General features: G+C 40.7%; 1 protein-coding gene across 2 annotated transcripts in view; it reads left to right on the top strand.

The window, feature by feature from the left end:
• The window catches only part of RASA3 (RAS p21 protein activator 3), a 248,415-nt gene that overhangs the window by 100,102 nt on the left and 123,735 nt on the right, over positions 1-24,578 (top strand). For both annotated transcript variants that reach the window (XM_026647661.1, XM_026647655.1), the window contains exon 2: positions 14,745-14,862. In XM_026647661.1, the coding sequence (XP_026503446.1) occupies positions 14,786-14,862 (77 nt within the window). In that variant the 5' untranslated portion in view covers positions 14,745-14,785. The remainder of the gene's footprint in view (positions 1-14,744; positions 14,863-24,578) is intronic.

Genomic DNA, 24,578 nt, shown 5'->3' with positions numbered 1-24,578 from the left:
AGAATACTATATTCTCGTGGGGGCCCCTGCGGGGCCCGGGGCCTGGGGCAAATTGCCCCACTTGCCCCCTCCCCCTCTCTGGGCGGCCCTGGCCCTGGCCCTGTCCTTCCCAAGCGTCAGGCAGGTTCTCTGCTGCTTCACTTTGTGAGGGCCTGCGGGCTGCAGCCCTTCTCTCTCTGGAGCCCCAGAGCCACATCCTGGAGTTTCCCTCTTTTCTCTCACTGCTCCCTCTCCCCATGTAGGAAAAAGATTTAAAGGGGCTATGCTCTCTAAACCCCAAAGGGGTTACATTAACAAGAACATCTAATTGTAATAGCAAATGATATCACAGTCTGCGCATACTGAGATCAACATGAATAGTCAAATACATTTAAATTTGTGTGGAAAAAGAAGAGAGTATCTGCCACAATACAGATGACAGTAGATGCAGTAGAAGACATCTCATGGACATAATGTTCACATGTTAGTGTATGTATCAAAACAAACTGTACAAGGTAAAATTACTTCCCAACCCCTGTTGTTTTCTTATGGTTGGCTAGAACATCTCAGGGAAATGGCTGGCCTGGCTCTTGAGAGGAAATTGCTTGGTGTGACTGAAGTGTGACCAGCTGATGATCATTTTGAATCATTGCAAGAATGTAACATACCATATGGTCTGGGAGAAGAATGTAGTAAAATCTCATTCTGAGGGCAAGTTAGTGATGGAACGGTAAGGGAGGTGTCATCTGAATCCATAAAATCTTAAGAATCATAATTCCAATGGTGTCACCCTCTGTGGTGTGGCAGGCAGGGGACACTTGCTGCCCTCCTCCCTCCCCCACCTCCACCTCCCATCACTAGGTGATCCAGTTAATGGAAATTTTGATAATTCAGTGTCTTCAAAAGTGGTTGAGTTGGGTATCACTTGAAAGCCCTTTCTCCCAGGAAAAGGGTAGTAGCAAACATGACAAACCTAGAACAATTATGTAGCTATATATTCAAGAAAATGTTTAAAAATCAACATTTTTTTCATTATACTTTAACACGGGGATGGATTGCTTATATATAAGCAATCCATCCCCGTGTTATATATATATAGACATTGATCTTTGGTAATCCTAGGAAAGTTAGCCTTGACATGTAGGATTGAAAACATTTATTTATCAAAGTCATCACCAATGTAGTCTCTGTCTAAGGCACCACTAGACACATTGTCACACTGATCCTTGTCTGTGTCACGCTTGCACATCTCCATACAAGGCAGACTACTGGCCATATATTTGAAGGATGGTGAGCATCTGGTCTTTGCACATGAGCATCTGATTAGCTGAAGGATTGATTTTGTGGAGTGCATAACTGGTGTGATTAACCATCCTCTAAGACCTATCCAGGCCCAATAGGGGAGGGTAGTTTTGGATGCATTCGATCATCCCAGAGACATTCCATTGCTTGATAGTTTGCCCTCTTGATACCAGGTATCAATGCACCCCTTGTTGGTGGCAATTTTTCCTCTGTTTTTCTGCTTCTTGGGAAACATTCACCAACGTAGCTCTGCAAGTGTCATAATGTTGGTCTTCAAATGGAATACTCTGCATGTGAGCACCTCCAGTGCACTTATGCCCTTATCAGTGTCTGTCTTTCTCTCAGCCGTTCCAGAATGAGGAGAGTGTCTTCACATGTTGAATCAAATCAGGGGCGGCCCTAGACTAGCTGCCAGTAACTGGTGCACTAGGCGAACCATGCAATTGGCGCCCCCACCCCCAAACCCCAAGGGCAGATCTAGGCTGAGGTTTTTGGTAAACTGGGAAACATTTTGCCCCTTTTTTCCTTTTAATGTTTTTTAAGCATTTATTTTAAAACAGAGGCTTAATTATTTGGTTTGTCCGTCCAATGTTTCTGAGATCAGATAAAATAGAGACACGAAAATTTCAGAATAGATTTGTACACGACAGCTAGATATTTGAGTCCGATTTCAAATAAAAATGCATTAAAAATGTTAATTTTTTATTACAAAGCCAAAATCATCCATTACGCTATCCTGCTTTAACTGCCATTACCATCACATCCAATATAGAAAGAAATAAGAAAACTCTTCAATGCACTTTAACCTGTATTTACAAAACACTCCGAATAAAAAACACTGTGCTCTTAAAACATGACTTTTCTTGCTTTAAGTTTTGAAAATTCAGTCACTAGTTCTTTTAGATCCAGTTTTCCACTATTTCATGCTCTATTGACATTGTGGCAAGTCTGGCAAGTCCAACAAGTCTCTTGGTCCATTGTTGAACGCAGATATGTTTTTATCAATTTTAACTGTGAGAAGCTACCTTCCCCACTAGTTATGGAAACTGGCAAAGTTGAAAGAATGCATAGGAGCTATAAAAATGTTTGGAAAACTGTGAGGTTATTTTCACAAACAAACTTCAATACTTCTTCAGGAGTGGAATGTTTCTTAAGTAGTCTTGAAAAAGCCTGAAGTTCACTACACAAATCTGTAGCATCAATGTCTTTTGAATTTTCATGAGTCAATGCCGACTCCAGTTTTATACAATATTCTCATATGTTTTGCTGTTTTCTTTTGCAAGCTGTGGATATCCTATAGAAAGCCAATACTGACTCTAGCTGCTGCATCTGTTGAAATATTTCGCCAACCGAGTGAATAGCAGTATCAAGGACTGTGGAGCAGAAATTCACCTTGAACCTTTGTTTTGGGTTCTCAATGGGTGTGTCTCGTCCTTCATATGAAAACTGCTGTTTCTTTTGCTGAATGGTTCAAATTCTGTCGGAAAGTGTATTTCTTCAGCAAGCTTGAGAGACTCTACCAGTGTTCTTTTGAATCCTTCATCACTTCTGAATTCCTCCAGAATATTTTTAGTTTGCTGCAGTTTTTGAATAGAAGAATATATGTTCAAGTTCTTTTCCTGAAGCTGCTTACTAGTGAGGTTAATCTCGAAAAGGATATTATACCACAAAATGAGTGAAGTCACAAATTTGAACTTGGAAAGGCCATTTGCAAGAGCTTCTGCATCTGAACGTGTCGTGTTGCCAGATGATCCAGTAAAGATAGTATCATCAGAAATTACAATTAGGGAATCATAAATGTTTCCAAGTTCATAGTGAAGAGGCTTCAAAGCATCAATGCAACTCTCCCATCTTGTCTGACTAAGTGGTTTCACAGATAGAGAATTCACATGGCGAGTCAGAATCTCCCAACGGCGTGTTGAGCCTGAGAAAAACACATAAACACGTTGCACCAGGTCAAAGAAACTGCTTGCCTCCAAACAGCATCTAGCAGCATCATTGACAACCAAATTCAGAGAATGCGCACTGCAAGGAATGAAAAAGGCCCTAGGATTGATTTCCATCATTCTCCTTTGCACACCATTGTCTTTACCCTTCATATTATTCCCATTATCCTAGCCTTGGCCATGTAAGTTTTCAACAGATAATGACATTGTTTCAAGCTCTTGTAGAATAGTTTCAGTCATAAATACTCCAGTCGTCTCCTTCAGTGGTATGAAACCCAAAAAATGTTTTTATGAGCACTTCAACATTATCTTCATCTGCAGAATTTTCCATATCCACAAAATGAATGATCATCATTTGTTCAACATGACTCACATCTGGTGTTCAGTCCAGAATTATTGAAAAGTCTTTTGCAGAATGGGCAGCTTCTACAATTTTAATGGCATTTGCTAGGATTTGAATGAGTTTATTCTGCATATTTTTTCCTAAGTAATGAACCTGTGTTTCATGGTCGGTTATTTTATGTAGACGCTCCTTCATGACTGGATCAAACAAAGTTGGTATTCAACAAATTTTAAAGTTTCAATTACCCGGAGTATATAATTTTTCATTTCTACCGCAGCCGTGGAATGCTAAATTTTGCCCACTGAGAACTCTCACTAAAGCAATCAGACACTCTAATATTTGTTGCCAATATTCTTCTTTTTCCTTGATCACACGTAAATTTTCTTCATCAATAGTTTTTCCTTTTTTCAATCGTAATTCAAGGTCTTTCCAATTTTGAAAACATTCCAAATGTTCTGTACTACTTTCATGTGAAGAGAGAATTGAAGATATGTTTTTCCAGTCCTTCGAACCATTTTCAGTAAGTGATGTATCAATTGCTTGATTTCTAAACAACTTGCAGCAAAAGCAAAACACAGAGCCCTTCAACACTGAATATTGTAACCAGTTTCGATGAATTTCTTCCCCATTAATGAGTTTCCTCTTGTAATGCTGAGCAGAGTTTTCTTTTATTTCCATCCTTAGGGAAGGGAAATTCATGAACTTGTTCGGGTCCATGTTGCACGAGAATTTGTCATACACTGTCATCACATCTGGGCCATGAAGCTGGGTCCCCATACTGTAACTTGTTTGTAACTTCCTCATCCTTTCTTCCTTCTACTTCATTTACTTCAATTTCTGCATGGGTCTCTGAAGGTGAATAAATTTTCTCACTTCCATATCAGTCTGATGCTGTGAGCTTCCTTCATCTCAAAGTAAGTTTCCATCATCTTGATGTTTCAAACTGCTTCCATGCGGATGTGAGCTAACCTCCTCTCCAAATAAAATTCCTTCATCTGGATGCTGTGAACTGCTTCCATCTTTATTTGGATTAAAGAGAAAATATTTCAGGAAGGATCCCTATTGTTTTGCTTGGTCCTTTTCCTTCTCAGCCTTTTGTTTATGATACTCAGCTCCTGAGGGTTTTCTTTTTCTGCCATGGGGCATTTGAATATTATGTATTGTGCTCCCGACTGCAAGCAGCATAGTGTTAAGGATGGCTGACATACCCCCACCTCATGGTTGGCGATTTAAACCACATTGCAGCCATCCCAACATGTTTTTTCACTGCTTAAAGGTTCAGTGATTAGTAACATGCACTCACCTATTAAAACAGAGCATTTATACGGAAACAAAATGACCTTTTTCGACATTATAACCAGACACCAGTTGTTTGGAAAGTAATCCCCTTCCTCACGGTTACCCGCTTGGAGTGTGACATCATCACTTTCTTGGTCTATTAAGCATTAATGCTGTTACTTTTCTTTTATGGACCTTATTTATTACATGTGAATCAGTTATAAAAAGAAAAGTTCATCATTACACAGCCCAATAATAAAGCTTAAAGATACTCACATTTTGGATTTATAATGCTGAGAGATGTTGTTATTCTTTATTCTTTGGCACCAAGAAACACAATTTTCTACAGTATTCGCTCGATTCTTAACCATCTACCTGCGACGTGTTTGTGAAAATGACCATTTGACATGTATCAACTTGCGATATCTCCGCTCTACATGAATTTCCGGCTATGCGACCTTGATGTATATTCGAGTTAGGTGTCACTAGCATTGCAGTTATTGCCGCTGGCGGTTGTGTTTCATTTTGGCTGAGTTATTGCTTATCAAAATTGCGGAGTGGGTCATCTTGACCCCACATCGCAATTTGAAAAAAAAAATTGCTAAAATATTTATTTTTGTAGTAAATAAAAGATTTGACATATTAATAACTTCTCAGAAATGTAGAGAAATGAATTATAATTCATATTCCCTCTGCGCACGGGAATTGAAATAATGACATCTTCGTTATTATATTCGTATTTTTTTCATTTGATTTTTTCCCCTCGACTTTGGCACCCCATTTAACTTGGCACCCTAGGCAACCGCCTAGTTTGCCTATATGGACAGGCCGCCCCTGAATCAAATGCCTTCCAATAAGATAATTTGGTCTTTCCGACCAACTTTCCAGTGGTGGCACAGCCTGAAAGGGTGTAGAAGCCTGGCAGTGCAGTGGCTTTTAATGGTCCAAATGATAAGAACACATCTCTGAGGGATATACAGTGATTCTATTACTCAGCAGCTAGCACAAAAACAGTCTTACAGTAGTCTTGGGTAGAGTCTCACAGAGAGTGCTAGAACATCTGTTGTACAAAGAGTTTAGTAGCATTTCTCTCCATATTCAGTGATTTGGGGCGGGGGGCGCCTCTGGAGTTGTTTTAATGCTGTATGATTGAATGACCATTTATATCCTTGATATTGCCACTGTTATACAATTGCAACAAATCTTGTATGAAGTATGTCATGTAAGCTGTCAATGGAAACGTTATGATTTGCTAAGTATGATTATCCTGTTTATATGCATGTATCATTTTGTATTTGAAGTTAGGACTATTGGCTATATACTAGTATCATACATATGTGTTCTATTCCTGGGTCATCCCCACCAGGTGAAATTTACATTAAAGCCAGATAACTATATATTAGCTCTCACAATGGGCCATAGAAGAAACTCATTTCACCCAAATAGCTCTTCCTATGGATGCCACAGCAAGGATATGGCTGCTCCTGTGAGTCATCAAGCCATGTAAGGACATACAATATGCTCAAGTGATGCTGAGCTCCAACTTAGGCCAGTAACTTTTCCATAAACAGAGACAGTAAATTTCCAGGATATAAAAGACTCCTAAGATCTCCGTTTTGCCTCTTTCCTGCCCTGGTTCTCTTGACTGTTGATTTACAATTTAAAACTATGGACTGAGAATCTTCCAAAAGATTGGAAGATCATCAGAGAGACTTTACAAGCCAGCAGTCTCTTCCATCACTGCTACAAACCTGATATAAGGACTTTGTAATTATTTGTGTATATATAATCTGTTAACCATTATTAACTCTCTTCTTCTTTCCTTTTATTATTAAAACTTTAACTTTTAGTTACTATAGGATTGGCATCAGTGTGATTATTGGGTAAGATCTGAGTTATATATTGACTTGGCTAAGTGGTTGATCTCTTGCGATTAGTGTATATGCCTCAGAGGGATGAACACTCTCCCGATCATGGGGAGCGTTCCTGGCTGGGAGTTGTAGAGCTGTTTTATGGTTAGAAAAGGTGGAGGAGGAAATATCCTCTCCATTGGTGGTGCTGATATTTGGGGAGACATTCGTAACATGAGCTGTGATGTAGTGGATGGTGCCAAAAGGATTATTTCAATACTACAGGTATGGTTCCCTCCATTAGCAATAGATCGACCGGGACAATTAGAGCTTCCACTGTTGATGCCAACTCTGATGGTTTTGGCAGTGAGATGTCTGTACTGGATGTAGATACCACAGTTGTCTCAAAGTTCTTTGGTGCCAAACCAGAGGTTGACACGTGACATTTGCTCGTATACTGTGAGAGTGCATTGTGTTATGCCCCTGGGAGGAGAGGGAAAGCAAGTGGCTTTTTTCAGTTCTCTACTTCTCTTGTCTTCTGAGAAGATTGGTGTCAAGAGTTACGTTGAGTGCAATGCACTGATCTCCCCTGCATCTGAGTTGCTGTTGTGGTACTGGCCATTGGTACCAAATTGGTTTTTGGTTGCTTTGGCCCTGGCCCTGACAATGCCAGGGCCATACTCTTACTGGCTTGGGCATCCTCTGCCTGCTGGTTAGGGGGGTGATAGACTGATTTTCTTTGTGGAAAAATCCTATCTTGTAGCACAGTCTTCAGTCCCGAGGATCTAACGTGCTCTTCATGGATTGCTCTGGAAGATACTATTTCAGACTGATGTCCCTATATTTTCTTGTCTTTGTGAAGAACGATTGGCAGATCAATCAATGATTAGGCACATGGCTCTCAACAGGGTAAAATAGACAGCAGCTGTCTGTTGAGGAGAATTAAACTGTTAGACAGGCAGGTCTTAAAACATGATGGTTTTGTATCCGCCATTATGGATGGTACCCTGTTTCCCCGAAAATAAGACATCCCCCGAAAATAAGACCTCCCCGATAATAAGGCCACCCCGGAATATAAGGCCCCGAAGCTCCAGGAAAAATAAGACCTCCCCTGAAAATAAGACCTAGCGCATCTTTGGGAGCAAAAATTAATATAAGACACTGTCTTATTTTCGGGGAAACACGGTAGTGTCATGAGGCATCAAATGGAATTAATAAAATCTTTGGGGGTTTGTGGAAATAAAAACAAAAGGGAAAGGAGAGAATTGTTGTTAGAAATTAAGCCCCGATTTATCTAAGCTAAGGATATGTATGGTTCCATTCTCCTGCCATATGTGGTAGGAGGGAACTGAAGGACAGTTACAACAGGTCTACCTTTTATGCCTTCTGGGTTGGAGGCAGAAGGACATGCAGAATGTAGCCACGGCCAGATGGGCACTGCAGTTCAGAGATTCTGAACTTGTATGCACAAGGCACGTGGTGATCAATACAGACAAATACTTGAAGACGCATTCCAGTTTTGGAGAGATGGAGTTTGTGAAGGCAAAGGAATAGTCCAGAGGAGATGTTTGTCTGAGACAGCTGGAGTTGACAAGACAGTCGGAGAAGTGTGGGGGGTTTGGGGAATTGTGCACATAAATGTGGTTGAAACAAATTTGTTTTGATGTGACAAATTATATTTTTAACTTTGATCCTCATAACGAAACAAACAATTCTATCATGTAACATGCTGGCAGGTAATGACTTACATTAAGAGCAGATCAGCTAAAAATCTGGTTCTCCAGACTCTGGAATCACTTCACAGATGGCTATTTGTGACCTGATTTAGAAATCTAATAGTCTGCCTTTTTGTTGTTGAACCGGTAAGCGTGTGTGTGTGGGTGGGGGGGGCGTGTGTGCATGCTATGGATTTTTGCTCTATTTAATATCAAGCTAAAGCATTAAAGCAACAAAGATAAACCTATTCAAAGAAATTGAATATTTATAATCACAACTGGCTTTTTAAATAGATTTCATTTTTACATATTGCTTGATTAGATAACATTGGATTTGTGATTTACCTTCAACATAAAAGAAAATTGCAGTGACCTTAAAGGCATTGTTACATAAAGGAAGAAGGTAGGAAAAACAATAATACCTTGAGTTTAGGATATTATAAATGAGGTGCAATAGTATAATTGTCCTTGAGTACGCCTACCAATTTTGTGGTTTTAATCAATTTCCTATTTTAAAATGTTTCTCTCTTCCCTTCATCTTTGTGAAAGACAATGCATATGGTGTAGCTGACTATGCACAGATGCCTTATTCAAAGCCAGTTGGACAAAGCGCTGTTAAATGCACAAAGTAAATAAATTTTAAAAACAGAATTTTTTTCCAACATTTATTTGTTACATTAGTTTTGGATGTTGCTTTGTAACTAAAGATGGTTAAAATTCAGACAGTTATGAGTTGATTGTCCGTTTTAATAGTCCAGAGAAGTATTTATTTCATCAATGCATATTGATTTTCTAATATTTTGCAATGCCTAAAACAGCAAAAGAAGTTGCCACATGCAATAAAGGGATGATGTGGATCATCAGCCTCCGGTGATCAATATCCATATATTTCTAAAAGTCAGCACATGTTTCAGAAATATCATTGTACACCTGAGCATTTCTCTACATTATTGCAAGCCTGGCTAAATGGAATACTAAAATAGGGAAAGAATGGTTTACATCTTAGTGGCATTTAACCTTACGCTGTGTCCTATTTGCAGATTTGTTAGGGTCCGATCATCTCATCCTGAATTACTCAGGCAAGGGGTTCTAAACAGGAAGAATATTTTCAGTATAAATGATGATGAAAATATATCAATCTGCCATTACATTTTGGATTCGTTGCTGATTCATGCACATTTTATGGGGAGTGAAAATAAAAGCTTGAAAGATGTTTTGTTCGAAACCTCAAAGTAGAAGTTAGAATTTCTGGTAATGATAGAACTGTGTGTTTGGGGGGGGAGGTTAGCTTACACCATCATTTTGTTTTATTCTTGACATGCTTGCAAGTGAGATTTTTCAGAGGATATGTACTGAGTACAATAGAAGCAAAGTGAATCATTGTTGATGATAGCTTGTGTATATATTGCCTTTTTCAGATTGTTTTTTGTTTCTGTCCTTGAGTTTCTCTGCCCACTGCCTGAAATTGAATGCCAGGGTGTAGAAAGCTCAGCTGTTTTTTCACTGATTTTGTTTGTCTAAGCCTAAGGGGATTGATTTCCCTTTCATCCACTCAATAAATCAAACATATCCAATATAAGTTGTTTCCTAGTGCTGGATGATCTCAAAACATAAAGCTGATGGGATACATAACTAAATTTACCTTAATGGGTGTAGTGTTATAAGTGCTATTGCACTTAATATAAGATAGCATCTGAGTGTATAATGGGTATTTAGTTGTGCAAAGATCAGCATATTTCACTCCAAAAGGCCAGAAAAGTACAGATTTCAGAGGCCTGATTTAAATGTACCTTCCCTCCCCCCTCCCCCAATCCCAATGGAACTGTCCATAATATCTGCACCCAAACTTGGCAGAGCCACATAAAACCAGATCCCTCCAACTCTCCAGGATACTTGCTAGCATTACTCCATTTCAGCAGCAGTATCATGGCCTCTTGGGGAGGCACTGGGCAGGTTGGTAGCTGTATTATTTCACAATCTCCCTCCGTTCCCTCCATGTGAATTCCAGACCTGTGCAATGTGGTGTGTAAGTGTGTGTAATCTTGAAGGTTAAATGTGGATGCATTGGTATCTGACAACATAGGTAATATTGCAAAGGGGGGAGGAAGGGAAGGAAATAGTGCAAAATATTTTTTTGTTCAACAGATAAGTGTTAGATGACTCAAAACATTGACAATTATTTTTAAGCTTTTTCTTTTTTCTTTTGGGACCATCTTTTTGGATGTTTGTTTAGGAGTCTTCCCACACCTACAAAAAGAAAAAATTAAAATCTTATTTTGCTTCTCGTTCTGTTTTAGCAGGTGCATGTCCCTAGGCACCTAAGCAGTATTCTTAGAATCATGGAATATCAGGGTTGGAAGGGACCTCAGGAGGTCATCTAGTCCAACCCCCTGCTCAAAGCAGGACCAATCCCCAGACAGATTTTTACCCCAGTTCCCTAAATGGCTCCCTCAAGGATTGAACTCACAACCCTGGGTTTAGCAGGCCAATGCTCAAACCACTGAGCTATCCCTCCCCCCTCTTTCACCTCATGCGCCATCTGCCATGGGAGCCCTTATCCCTTGCCTTGCTTCATCCCTCTTCCTAAGCAAGGAAGGGACTCATGAATTTTGGAGCGAGGAGGGAAGCTGAGTGAGAGTTGGGAAGACAAATACCTCTCTCTTCGTTCTAGGTTATTGTGTTTCTCTGTTCTGACATCTCTTCGTACGCCACCACTTTCTCTATGCTGCATGGAGAGGGCAGTTCTCGCTTAAGCTGTAATTACACTCCATACCAGCAGGGGAAGTCAGCATCACAAATACTGTACTGCAGTCCACTCTGTTGCAGAGCCAGTCCAAAATGTCTTAATTTTGGATGTGAATAATTAATTTGCTTTGCTAGTACTGACTCTGACTTCAGTGGCCAGACCAGACCTATGCATAATGCAATGGGTCTACAGCAGCTGGAATAGAAGAAATTGGGAAAAGTATTGAGTGTCACTTTCCCAGACCTGAGGAAGAGCTCTGTGTAGCTCAAAAACTTCTCTCTCATCAACAGAATTTGGTCCAATGAAAGATAGTATCTCCCCTACCTTGTCTCTCTAACATAGTGAGTTAATCAGTGTTTTTGTTTCAGACCAACAAATGCGAACAGAATTGTTCAGCTCCAGTGACAGTAGTGAGAAAACCCCAAAGAAGGAAATTTGTTTAAATGACACTATACACCAGCTGAAATTCTACAGGGGCTTGTTTTGTTGACATTGAATGTCTGGCTTGAGGGCTAAGAGTCCTTAGGTGTTCCTTGGATGCTTGATTTTTCTGACTGCTCACTAAACAATTCAGATTATTGTTCTTGTATAAGACCCTAAGTAGTTATTTGGTATATGTCTCAGTTAACACAGAAATAGTGCGGTGTAGGGTTTGACTCTCTTCGGTTAAGTCAGTAACATGATTGGTAAGTGGGAATGATCAGTTAGCTCCTTGTTTATAGTCTCCATGATTTGTCAAGGTCTTCAACGTGGAAGAAGAAAAATCACAAGTTCCCTCTTTTCTTCCTCTGTGCCTCTAACTCAGATACTTTCGCTGAAGGGCAATGATAAACAGCATTTTCAGTCCCGATGAGTTTTCCTTGTCAAATAAAACTTGGAGACCCAGTAACCACTTTTTTTTTTTATTAGAATCCAAATACATCACTACTTCTGCATTCTCCTTATCTTTATACTGTAATTCTTGTATTAAAAAGCAACAAAATGGGCTTCAAGTTAAAGTTAGCTATTTTAGAATTTCAGTGGGTTATAATACTAGAGAGGACATTGTCTATCACAGAAAACTATTCAAAAATCAAGAGTTTCTGAAAAGAGGCCATTTTAGGGGAGGAGAAAATTCACAAACTTAGTCTACGTTGTTTTCCTTTTAAAAAAAATGTTTCTAATTGGAAAATTGAAAAGTTTCCTCGTAATATGCTCAGCCCCCACAAGGGAGGTTTCCTTATTACCCTCCTATGATGCTTCCTGTTGACTGCCTCTGGAGGGAGCTTCAGCCAGAAAGGCGCTGGCCCAGCATACAATTAAAGGTGAAACTAGAAAGGAAAGTCCTCCCTGGGACTTGGAGGAGGTGAGGCTAAGGCAGAGAGAAAGAGAAGTTTCCTTGAACATAGTCTATGATGTAATAAATCAGGGGTTGGCAACCTTTCAGAAGTGGTGTGCTGAGTCTTCATTTATTCACTCTAATTTAAGGTTTCCCGTGCCAGTAATACATTTTAATGTTTTTAGAAGGTCTCTTTAAGTCTATAATATATAACTAAACTATTGTATGTAAAGTAAATGAGGTTTGTAAAATGTTTAAGAAGCTTCATTTAAAATTTAAATTAAAATGCAGAGCCCCCCGGACCGGTGGCCAGAACCCGGGCAGTGTGAGTGCCACTGAAAATCAGCTCGCGTGCCACCTTTGGCACGTGTGCCATAGGTTGCCTACCCCTGTAGTAAATTGTACAAACCCAATGTAATTTGTTTCCTGACTTTTCTATAAGTGGAAGAACGCACTGAGGCATTACCATGCGGCATCAACTAGGTCTTAGAGAAGTTAACTTTTTTTAATTTAAAAAAGAAAAATAAAACAAACTTGAAATATAGCTTTATTGGCCACATTGTAACACTTCAAATTGTGTTTATCATCTTTCAGCTATAAAAATAAAGGGTTAAAAGTCTGTCAAACTACATAGCTTTGTACATTCTAGCTTTTAAGTGTAGAAAATTATTTAACATAACAAATCTTTAGTCTTCAGGTGTTGGTCTTGGCGATCAAATGCACATCATTTTGGGTGGCATTCTTACTGTAATAGGTCAAATGCAGAGATGATATGATGCAAGTTAAATCGTAAATGAGTGTAAATTACATCCCAAGGGGACATACAGGTTGTCCTGTGGTCAAGAAAGATGTTACATCCTAAACCACCTTTTGCCTTCCTGTTAAAGTAGAAGATGGGAGCCTGCTTAATCTTCTTTTCCCGTGAATTGCATTTACTGCTACAACTCATTTTTTCCAACATCAGCATGGAAGTTGCATCCATTTGCTGATTCATTTAAACGACCATTTAGATCACCTCTGAATGTGGCCTAATGTCTGCAGAGATTGTGTGACTCAAAATGAGATTGGGATGAAGTGAACTTGGTCCTGTTAGTGAAGCTATGCGGGAATTGGGGACTGAAAAAGATTTTTTTCTCCTAGAACTGACTTGCACTGAACTGCAGATGTCTGATAAATAGGCTACACTTGTTCCTTTCACTCCTCTCTTCTATCTATGTTCACAAATAAGCTTTGCTCTCTGATCTTGCCTTTTCTCTTATATCTTATCAGTGGAGCATGCTCTAGTGCATGTGACATCTGATCACTTCTGTGGTACCTACAGATTGTTAAGTGCAAACAAGAGCACATGCAGAGTGAATGCTTCCTTAAGCTCTCAGAGGAGTTAGGGCTTGGCCTTGAAGTCAAAACACTTGCCAAGTGGTGCTAAGGTGTTTCAATGAAGCTGTGGGGAGAGTTATCTGATTTCTTTTCCTAGGCTTTTGTTTGGACTGTCACTGTGCCAAGCAATCTTAGTTTGCAATTTTGCTTGTTGATGGACCTGTAGAGGGAGAGACTACTATTCCAGTCTCATTTCTGGGTTTAAAAAAAAAAAAATCTGAATTTTATACTGCTGTGTCTTTGTCTATCCTCCATTCTCCAGCCCTGTTCTTTTAGATACAGAATATGTAATTGTTTCTTGTTGCAGTTTTGAAATAAGCAAAGGCGTATTGTCTAACAAATTAATTTTAATGCCTGGCACTTAAACAGTACCTCTGTCCAAAGACCTTAGGGGGGTTTACAAGCATTAATTAAACTTCAAAGCACCTTATGAGATAAGTGTTGTTACACTCCATGTTCCAGTGCCTCATTTAAGTGACTTTTCATGCTAACATGTTGGAGAGTAGCAGACTGTAGATAAAATCCTTATTTGCAGTCTCTTGCGGTCTGAAAATTTTATCCCAAACTCTGTTTTATCAAAAATGAATTAGGTGTCTAAGCTTCATTGAAAGTCAATGGGATTTAAGGTGCAAAGTTGTATTTTCATAAGTGACTTAGGTGCTTTTGAATTTTTTCCCCCTTACCATTGCCATATTGCAGCATACTGCCTGCCATTCTACGTGAGCATTGCTCCTGTCAGAGGACTGGAAATATTCTTCTAAATAAAGACCTGGTAGGAAGCATTGTAGAGCCAAATAAAAAAGTAATGTGTATAATTTTTAATATAACCATTGATATACTGTCAATATCTGCTCATATTTAAAGTTTGCTTTGAATTTTTTTGTCTTTAGGAGAAGCCAAAAATCTTCCTACGTATCCGGGGCCAAACAAGATGAGGGATTGCTACTGTACTGTAAACCTGGACCAGGAGGAGGTTTTCAGGACCAAAATAGTGGAGAAATCACTATGGTAACAAATATTTCTTGTGTGCAGATATATTCAGTCAGTTCTTTGAACACCCTAGAACATTTCTGTTTATATTATATTTCTATAGTATTCCAATCCTTTGGTGGGATGGAGAAGAACATAGCTGATTTTTTTTAATTGTAGGACTATAATAATAGCATTATTATGGACCTCATGGCCTGGCATCTAACTATATGTTTTTATCATTTACGTGTGAAGAGGTTCTTGTCCTGAGAGGAAGCACATAATTAGTTTCCAAGGAGGTTACAGTTAATGCAGCTCTCTAGGTTACTTGCTTTTGAACTTCCTTTATGCTTTTTAGCTGTCAGTTTAACCGTGCCATTTAATCCAACTGTCAGGGATTTTTCCTTCATACTGTTGTTATAACTGCTGCTCTATCAGAGCTGAAAACCACAGTGGGGTTTTGTTCTGCACATTCCTGGAGGTGCAAAAGTGGGGGAGAGGGTAATTAGACTACAAGAAAGGGAAAAGCAGTTACAGCGAAATCCTGAGATGGCAGGTACAGTGCTAAGTTTTCTGAGATCCCTCTGTCCTGCAGCTGGCCAGCTTTGCTCTTTTGAGAGGCAGTTGGAGGTGAATGGGAGTGTTTCCTTCTCCTCCAGCCACTCTGAAACTACTAGATCACTTGGGTATTCAGGCAAAGCAAGAGCAAAAAGGGGTTTCAGAAGTCAGCTTTTTTCTCTGCGTTCCCTACTTGCTGGTTAACTGTCTCCTGGGGGGAAGGTGTGGAATGCTTTTCCCCCAGTGACACATCCTAGGATGCTGACCCCCTTATTAGAATCTAGTTGTCCTCTTTCTCCAGGCACTTTACTGGCCTCCTTGGTGGTAGTGCTCTTCATTATACCCGCTGCTGCTGACCTGTGATCTTGTGGCTAAAGCCTTGTCTACCTTCAACATCTGAGTCGACTGTAACTATCAGATTATAGCTGCACTGATGCTTGCCTGTAGTGCAGACAGAAAAAACAGCTATTTGCACTGGGGCAGTTTGCCATGGTTTAATGCACCACCAGTGCCAATAGGCTGGCCACACTAGGAATTTGCATCAGTGCAGCTACAGTGATGGCTGCCTTTGGGATAAATCCCCAATATAAGCAATGCCTAAAACATAGGCTTGGAAGTTGGGAGAAATGGCTTCTAAGGTGCTCCCGTACTGTGTGATAGGTGTAGTATAAGACTAAACTAGCCAGGAGTAAAATAGTAGAATGGAATGGAATAGGTACAGACTCACAGCAAGGAGTGGAACTTCTGTTGGGGCCCAAAAATGCCTAAAATATAGAGAGAACAAGTTTAGGCACAGACTTTCAGCCTTTAAGGCCAGAAGGGACCATCATGATCATCTAGTCTGACCTCCTGCACATCATAGGCCATACCCACCCATTCGAGTAATAGGTCCATAACCTCTGGCTGAGTTACTTAAGTCCTCAAATCATGATTTAAAGACTTAAAATTATGTAGAATCCACAATTTACTCTAGTTCAAACCAACAAGTAATCTGTGCCCCATGCTGCAGAGGAAGGAGAACCCCCCCCCTCATGCCCCCATCCCTGGGTCTCTGCCATTCTGACCTGGGGGGAAAGTCCATCGCCATATTTGGGGTCAGAAGAGTTAGACCCTGAGCATATGGGCGAGACCCACCGGCCAAAAACTTAAGAATTCTCTGTAGTAACTCAGAGCCTTCCCCATCTATTATCCCTTATCTGCCTATTGGAGACATTTGCTGATAATATTCATGGATGGACCATATGCCATTGTAGGCAATCTCATCATACCAGCCCCTCCATAAATTTATGAAGCTCAGTCTTGAAACAAATTAGGTTTTTAGCCCTTCCCCTTGGAAGGCTGTTCCAGAACTTCACTCCTCTGATCATTAGAAACCTTGATCTAATTTCAAGCCTAAACTTATTGATGGCCAGTTTATATCCACTTGTGCCAACACTGGCCCCTAACTTAAGTAACTCCTCTCCTCCCTGGTGTTTATCCCTCTGATGTATTCATAGAGACCAATCATATATGCTTTGAGCCTTCATTTTGATAGGTTAAACAAGCCAAGCTCCTTAAGTCTGTTCATGTAAGTAGGTTTTCCATTCCTCTGATCATCCTCGTAGCCCTTCTCTGCACCTGTTCCTGTTTGAATTGATTTTTCTAGAACATGACAGACCAGAATTGCACACAGTATTCCACATGAGGTCTCACCAGTGCCTTGTATTTGGTAATAACACTTCCCTGTCTCTACTAGAAATACCTTGCTGATGCAGGTTAGGACTGCATTAGCCTATTTCATAGCTGCATCACATTGGTGGCTCACAGTCATCCTGTGATCAACCAGTACACCTAGGTCTTTCTCCTCCTCTGTTGCTTCAAACTGATACATCCCCTGCTTATAGCAAAAATTCTTGTTGTTAGTCCCTCAGTGCATGATCTTGACCTTTACCCTCTTAAATTTCATCCTGTTTCTATTATGCCAGTTTTCAAAGTCCTCCATATTTTCTAGTATGGTATTCCAGTCCTCCCCAATACCTCCCAACTTTGTCATCTACAAATTTTATTAGCACAATCCTACTTTTTGTGATCAGGTCATTAAAGAAAATGTTAAATAAGATTGGTCCCAAGACCAGTCCTTGAGGAACTCCACTAGTAACCTCCTTCCAGTCTGACAGTTCACCTTTCAGTATGACCTGTTGTAGTCTCCCCTGTAACCAGTTCTTTACCTACCTTTTGATTCTTGTATGAATTCTTATCTTCTCCAATTTAACAAATAATTTCTCACGTGGAACTGTATCAAAAGCTTTACTGAAATCTAGGTAGATTAGATCTACTGCATTTCCTAGAAAATCTGTTATCTTCTCAAAGAAAGAGATCAAATTGGTCTTGCATGATCTACCTTTTGTAAAACCATGTTGTCGGTTTGTTTGTTTTTTAAATCACAGTTACCATTTACTTCTATGTCCTTTACTCTCTCTCTCAAAATATTTTACAACTGAGGTCAACTAATGGGCCTGTAGTTTCCTGGATCACTTTTTTATCTTTTTTAAATATAGATACTGTATTTGCAATTCTTCAATCATAAAGTATGACCCTCAAGTTTACAGACTCATTAAAAATCCTTGCTATTAGGCTTGTAATTTCACATGCTAGTTCCTTTAATATTTTAGGGTGGAAATTATCCAGTCCTCCCGATTTAGGTACCAGTAAGCTGATTGAGTTTAGCTTCCATCCTGGATGTGGTAATTTCTACTTCCATACCTTTGTTCACATTAGCCATCCTGCTACTCTCTCTAAGCCTCCTCATTATCCATATTAAAAACTGAGGCAAAGTATTTGTTTAGGTGTTGGATCATACCTAGATTATCTTTAATTTCTACCCCATGCTCAGCATTTAGCAGTCTCACTTCTTGTTTCCATTTTTTCCTTTTTATTTATATGTCTAAAGAACCTTTTACGAATGGTTTTAATGGCTTTTGGCAGTTCTCACTTTTTTTCCTACACTTTCTGACCTCTAAGAGGTAGCTTTTCTTGCTCATCCAGCCCTCCTTCCATTCCTTATAGGCCTTCTGCTTTCTTTTAATAACCGTTTGAGACTCTTTTTCATCCAGATTGGACTACAACCCTTCTCTACAATTTTTTTCCTTTCCCTTGGGATGCAGGGTTCAGATAGTTTCTACAACTTTGAATTAAAGTAATTCCAAGCCTCCTCTACATTCAGATCCTTGAATTCTTCAGTCCAGTCCAACTCCCTAACTAATTCCATTAATTTTTTTTTTAAAGTTTGTCTTTTTTAAATCACGGACCTTTGTTGCAGACTTATTTTTGCTTATCCTTCCATTTAGTTTACACTGAATTAACCCATGATCACTCAAACTCAGGCATGTATGTACTCTGGAAAAAAGGGATTTCCTTCCCCCCCAGAATTAATTTCTGTCACCTTATATTTAAATAAAGAAAGCTGGGTGGAGGGGGCTGCATATGTATATTTAACACGCAAGTCAGTGATGGAATCAGAGTTAGGGTTTACTTTAGAATTCACTACCTATCTCCTGTTATCATATTCATAGATTACAAGGCCAGAAGGGATCATTATGATCATCTAGTCTGATCCCTTGTATAACACATGCCATCAAACTTCAAAATAATTCCTGCAGTATAGCTTTTAGAAAAACATTCAGTCTTGATTTTAAATGTGAAACATTTACATTGGAAATATTCAGTTGTTTAGCTGATGAGATTATAGATAATAGGTGTGACTTTCAAAAGTTCCTAACTGATTTAGGAACACAAGGCCTATTGATTTTCATAGGATTTGTCCTCTCAAGTTACTTAATATTAGCCCACATAATTTTAAGATTCCTGCACTTAATATTTTTCTTGTGACCTTTATCTTGGGTCTTTATTGTGTTCTGCATTGAGGCAAGAAAGACGGAGATGCAAAATGTATAGTGTAGATTTTGACCCTCACAAATTGTAGATTGATGGCCACATATAGTTAGGACAATTGTGTTTTATCATGAAGTTGTTAGCACCTTCCAGTTTAATGGAATTGGTTAGTAATGAATGACATAAAGTTGCTGTCCAAAGTTCTTGCTGTAATTAAGAATTTGCCACGTCTAAAGCTTGAAATAGTTCTACGAAAGTAATTTTGCAGTTGTCACTTAATTTCTGTCCTGATTCAAGCAAGTGTAATCTTGTTGCTCAGAACTAGGAATTACACAGGTGGTGGGGTTTTTTTTTTCTGTTGGATGATCATTAAACCACTTCACAGGAGGGCTTACTGTTTTAGTTGACGTCATTTCACTGGATTAATCCAATCATTATTTTCCATTGAGAAAATAAGCTTTTATGTTATAGGAATAACAACTTTCCTTGGGAGAAATTCCATCTGTCTTTAGACATATTTAAATTAAAGTGGTAGGCTGAAGTCAGTCTGAAATCAGCAGGTTAGGGTGCTCATGGGAAACTACAATCCTTTCATCCTGAAGTGTTGACCAAGGAGCATCTACTTGCAAGTCAGCTCTTGGCTTTTCTTGCTTTCCTCCTGTCTCCCGGGATAGCCTTTCTTCCCCCTTGACCATGTCAGCTAGCGTCTACCTTTAACTCCATCTCTTTTTGAGGGTGGGTAGGGGCACGTTACTACTTTTGTTCATCTGTTTCGTAGGAGCATCCCTCCTGACTATCCCAACACCCACCTACCTCTACGGTCTGCTACCAGTTGTATTTGCCCTTCATCCTTGAACATTCTCCCAATAAGTGAATAAATAAAATCAAGAAGGAAACTGTTTTTAACAATGTTTTTACAGTGCCTCTGTTTGTACAAATTGCTGCTTCTTTCATATGCGTCACAAGTCAATATCTAGATTGTTCATCTATCTAACTGCTGCATCATTGGGGAAGGGGTTGCAGTCCACCCTTCAGTCTAGGATGACCAGACAGCAAATGTGAAAAATTGGGTGGGGGGGAATAGGAGCCTATATAAGAGAGACCCCAAAATCGGGACATCTGGTCACCCTACTCCAGTCTTTTAACTGTGCACTCCTCCACCATATGTTTGACCGTGTGCATTGCTGCCCCGTAATCACCTTGGTAAGAGGGAGCTAAGCCAAATTTCTGCATTGTGGCAGTCACTCTGATCGGTCCAGTGAGTAGCCTGTTAAGCCTAGTTAGGATTTGCGTCCCAGGTTACAAACAGGTGGATGTAAATTAGGGCTTCTGAAATTCATCAGCATGCCTGACTCTCTATCCCAGAGTTGCTGCCGCTCTGCAAGGACATAGCTGTTGGTCTTGATATGCTGTTGTTCATCCAAGATTGGCACTGGGCCAGCAGCACTGGACAGGAGTGGATTAATGGCTGTCACAAAAGGATGTGTCAAAGTCAGCAGGAGTTGCAGGTGTAGTTCTTTTTCTTGAGGTGGACAGATCATCTTCTAGGAAGTGTGCATTGCTTACTTACACCTATTGGAACCATTGTCAGTCTTGTGTGCAGCAGGTTGTTTTCATCTGTTATAGCCCTTCATGCAGTTTGAAGGTTAATGGCATCTTGTCAAAGTTTTGAGGGAGCTATGGGATCCAACGCATATAAATTAGATGTTAATGTGTGGCTAAAGCAACCACTAATTATATGGGTGGCTGTGTTCAGCTCCGAATAAATAAGACGCACATGCTTACCTCTCCACCAGATTTGTTGCAAACTATTCCATGTAAGCCTATGATGTGGTTTAACATGGAAATGATATTAAATCAGCGCTTCAACTCTGGCCACCATTCTCAATTTCTAATGCTTTGGTTGGGCTCCTTGTCAAAACTTGGAGTAACAGGGACTTGGGTGTTGCAACCCACGAAAGCAAATCGCAAAAATTACATCTCTCCTCACCTTTTATTGACAATTTAAACCTTTGAATGCATTTTTCAGTTTAGCAAACAAGTGAAAACCTCTGTTTGAAAATTTTTATTGAACTGTGACTGTTAAATGACAAACTGTTTCCCCTTTGTGACCTATGGGCTTTTTTTTACAATTATCTGTGAAATATTAGAACAGTTGCGGGGGGGGATGGGACGACATATGCATAAAGTTGAATATACTTGTCACCCTGAAACAATTGTCACAGTTCAGGGCAATTGCACCTGTATTGCTCCTTCAAGGGCATCCTCTCTAGGCTCCCAGTTCCTTAGCTGTCACCTCCCCTGGGCAAAGTCCAAGTCTCTCTCCCTTGAGACCAGGGGTTTTCCAGGCTGCACAGTTCTCTGCCTACACTGTGATATTCCTAGCAAGCCAAAACACCTAAAGGGCCAGCACCTGCTCTTTGCTTTCTCTGCAGAGGTTATGAACAGTGTAATTGCCTGCAATTATAAGTTACGGTACAGCTCTTCATAAGTAAGCACGTTTATTCTTAAGTTGAAAGCATTACAGAAAAAAAGATATTAAACATTTTGTTTACACACATGTTAAAAAGCTCACCAGAGCTCTCCCTGAACTCCAGCTTTGGACTCCGGTAGGTATCAGTCTTACAAAACCCATAACTGTTCCCCCCTCCCTCCCCCCCACCCCTGCAAACACAGTTACAATTTCACGACTGTCTCAGATTCCAAACCAGACCAACTATGAATAGTTCAGTCTTTCTTTTTTTTCAGGTTGGGCCTTTGACCTTGGCCTCATGTAACAGGTGATCAGTAGACAATGGGCAACTTCTCAGGGTGACGCTTCGAAAGGCTGGGGTTTTCCATAATTGGAGGTGGAGAATTTGCATTCACCTCCCCCTAGATATTCCCCAGGAAAATTACTTAACACTTTTTGTTCCAAAACTCCATTCTTGTCTGATACATTGTTCAGTATAATCTTTTGAACCCCCAGGTTCCACATCTGACACATTTTCCCCCTTTGAGAGGTTATATACAATCCCGGCCCACAATAATGCATAAACCATTCATTTAATACAATGGATCCGTAAAATACTAAATCTTAATTCAATAAAGTCTGCCAAGGATATCACAGGAAATTGCCATATCTACAACAATGTCTTCTAATTCAGGTTTCCTTGCACTGAGGGAACCTGTATTTTTTCCAGATGTTTTTTCATATACTCTGTATACACATGAAAGGGTTTAAAATTGAAACATGGCTGAAACATTTCATTTTGTACAGTGAGGAATTCTGCATGTGTCATTTTTTAACTAATCACTTGAATGGTAACTTCACTGATGTGGAGGTGGTTTATTACAGTGGTTCTCAACGAGGGATACATGTACGCCTGGGGGTACGCAGAGGTCTTTCAGGGTGTACATCAACTTATCTAGATATTTGCCTAGTTTTACAACAGACTATATAAAAAGCACTAGCGAAGTCAGTATAAACTAGAATTTCATACAGTTACTTGTTTATACTGCTCTATATACTATGCATTGAAATGTAAGTACAATATTTACATTCCAGTTGATTTTATAATTATATGGTAAACATGAGAAAGTAAGCAATTTGTAAGTAAAAGTGTGCTGTGACACTTTTTTGTATTTCTCTGTCTGATTTTGTAAGCAAGTAATTTTTAAGTGAGGTGAAACTTGGGGGTACGCAAGACAAATCAGACTCCTGAAAGGGGTACAATGGTTTGGGAAGTTTGAGAGCCATTGGTGTATTACAATAGCGCTTAACACAATGGGGTTTATTGGTTGGGGCTTTTGTGTGCTATACAAACACACAGTAAGAGAGTCCCTGCCTTGAAGAGCGTACAGTCTAAACAGCTAACAGGGTTGGGAAAGGAAATATTGTTATCCCCATTTCCCAGATGGAGAGTTGAGGCACAGAGATTAAATGATTTACCCAGGGTGTCACACAACCTAGACCTCTTGCTTCCCAGACCAGTGCCTTAATCACAAGGCCAGTAACAATATTACTATACCTTTCATTAGCACTAGATTCCCCTCAAAAACTTGATAGCAGCCAGGTTAGTGGGCATTGGGGATATCTAACACTTATTTCTATAAGTCAGGTGAGACCAATAAATCATTGTCAAGAGTTTTACATAATTTCTACCAGCCAACCTCTCTTGGCATCAAAACAGGGCTGTTGTATTATACTGAATCAAAGATTTAAGGTTCCTACTAGGACCGCTTTCTAGTGCCTGACTGGAAGAAGCAGGAAGAGTGGAGATACTCCTAGGCAGAGGGTGGCTAGGGCTAGAGGAGGCTCATTTCTCCCCCCCCCCCCCCCCCACCCACCCCGAAGCTCTAGTCCAGCTTGACTGGTGAAGCCCTATATCTGACAGGGCCAGGAAGGGGGTGGAGCAGGATCTCATAGTAGGACGACCCTGCCTGCACACAGTCATGTGTCATGTGACACTGGTGGAATGCCATGATAGCCAGTGGGCCAGAGTGGGGAGCCAGCCAGGACCAGCCCCACGGACCAGAGCTGCCACTGCCTGCCTCCCTCCTGCAGGCACCCCACACCTATGCCCCCTTGGCAGCCAGAGCCACACAGGCACTGACTCAAAGCTGGACCCCCTTCCCAGATCAGCTCCCTGCCGCATCTGGGGCTGAAGAGGTCTGGTACCCCGAGGTTATGGGGCTGTCCACAATCTCCACATTGACCTGAACAAGTGTGCTGGATTTGTCAGCAACAGCACACCTGCTCTGCTGGACTAGCTCCCTGGAGCCAACCTAACTGGGGAAGGACCTCAGGCCAGAGTGGAGGTGTTGGGGTACATAGCGTGGGTCTCTGCCTACACTCCTCACTGGCCCAGGGGCTTGAGGGTGCAGATTGGCCAAGGCTGCTGTTATGCTCCCATGCAATCATGGCCTGCCCTGATCCAGCTCCCAGGCAGGATCACAGGGCTGGAGGCCAGGCCTGCCCCAAGGGGGACTGATTGGAGGGCTTGGGATGGTGCTGCGCATCAGCAGAGCAGGGTAGGGGGCTCAGGGAGGGTCTCTGCATCATGCAAGGTGCATCTCCCGCTGGGTCTCCCCTTAGCATGCTCTACTTGTCACTAAGTGAGAAGGTGGGGGTAGGGTCCAGGGGGATTCAAGCTTCCCAGAGAAACTCTGGGGAGAGGACTGGGCCAAACCTAGCTGGTGGGCCCTTTCCTCCTAGAGCTTCCTCCGCCCAAGGCCTTCAAGCTGCAGGGACCTGCCCCGGAATCATCCAATACCACCAGACCCTCAGCACTGCAGTACACAGGGCTGCTTCCCAGCATGGCAGCTGAGGGCCCTCACATCATGGC

This window comes from Terrapene carolina, unplaced genomic scaffold (genome assembly GCF_002925995.2).
Source record: "Terrapene carolina triunguis isolate 2854851 unplaced genomic scaffold, T_m_triunguis-2.0 Scaffold21, whole genome shotgun sequence".
NCBI classification, from domain to species: domain Eukaryota; kingdom Metazoa; phylum Chordata; order Testudines; family Emydidae; genus Terrapene; species Terrapene triunguis.
This window is presented reverse-complemented; position numbering and strand designations above follow the sequence as displayed.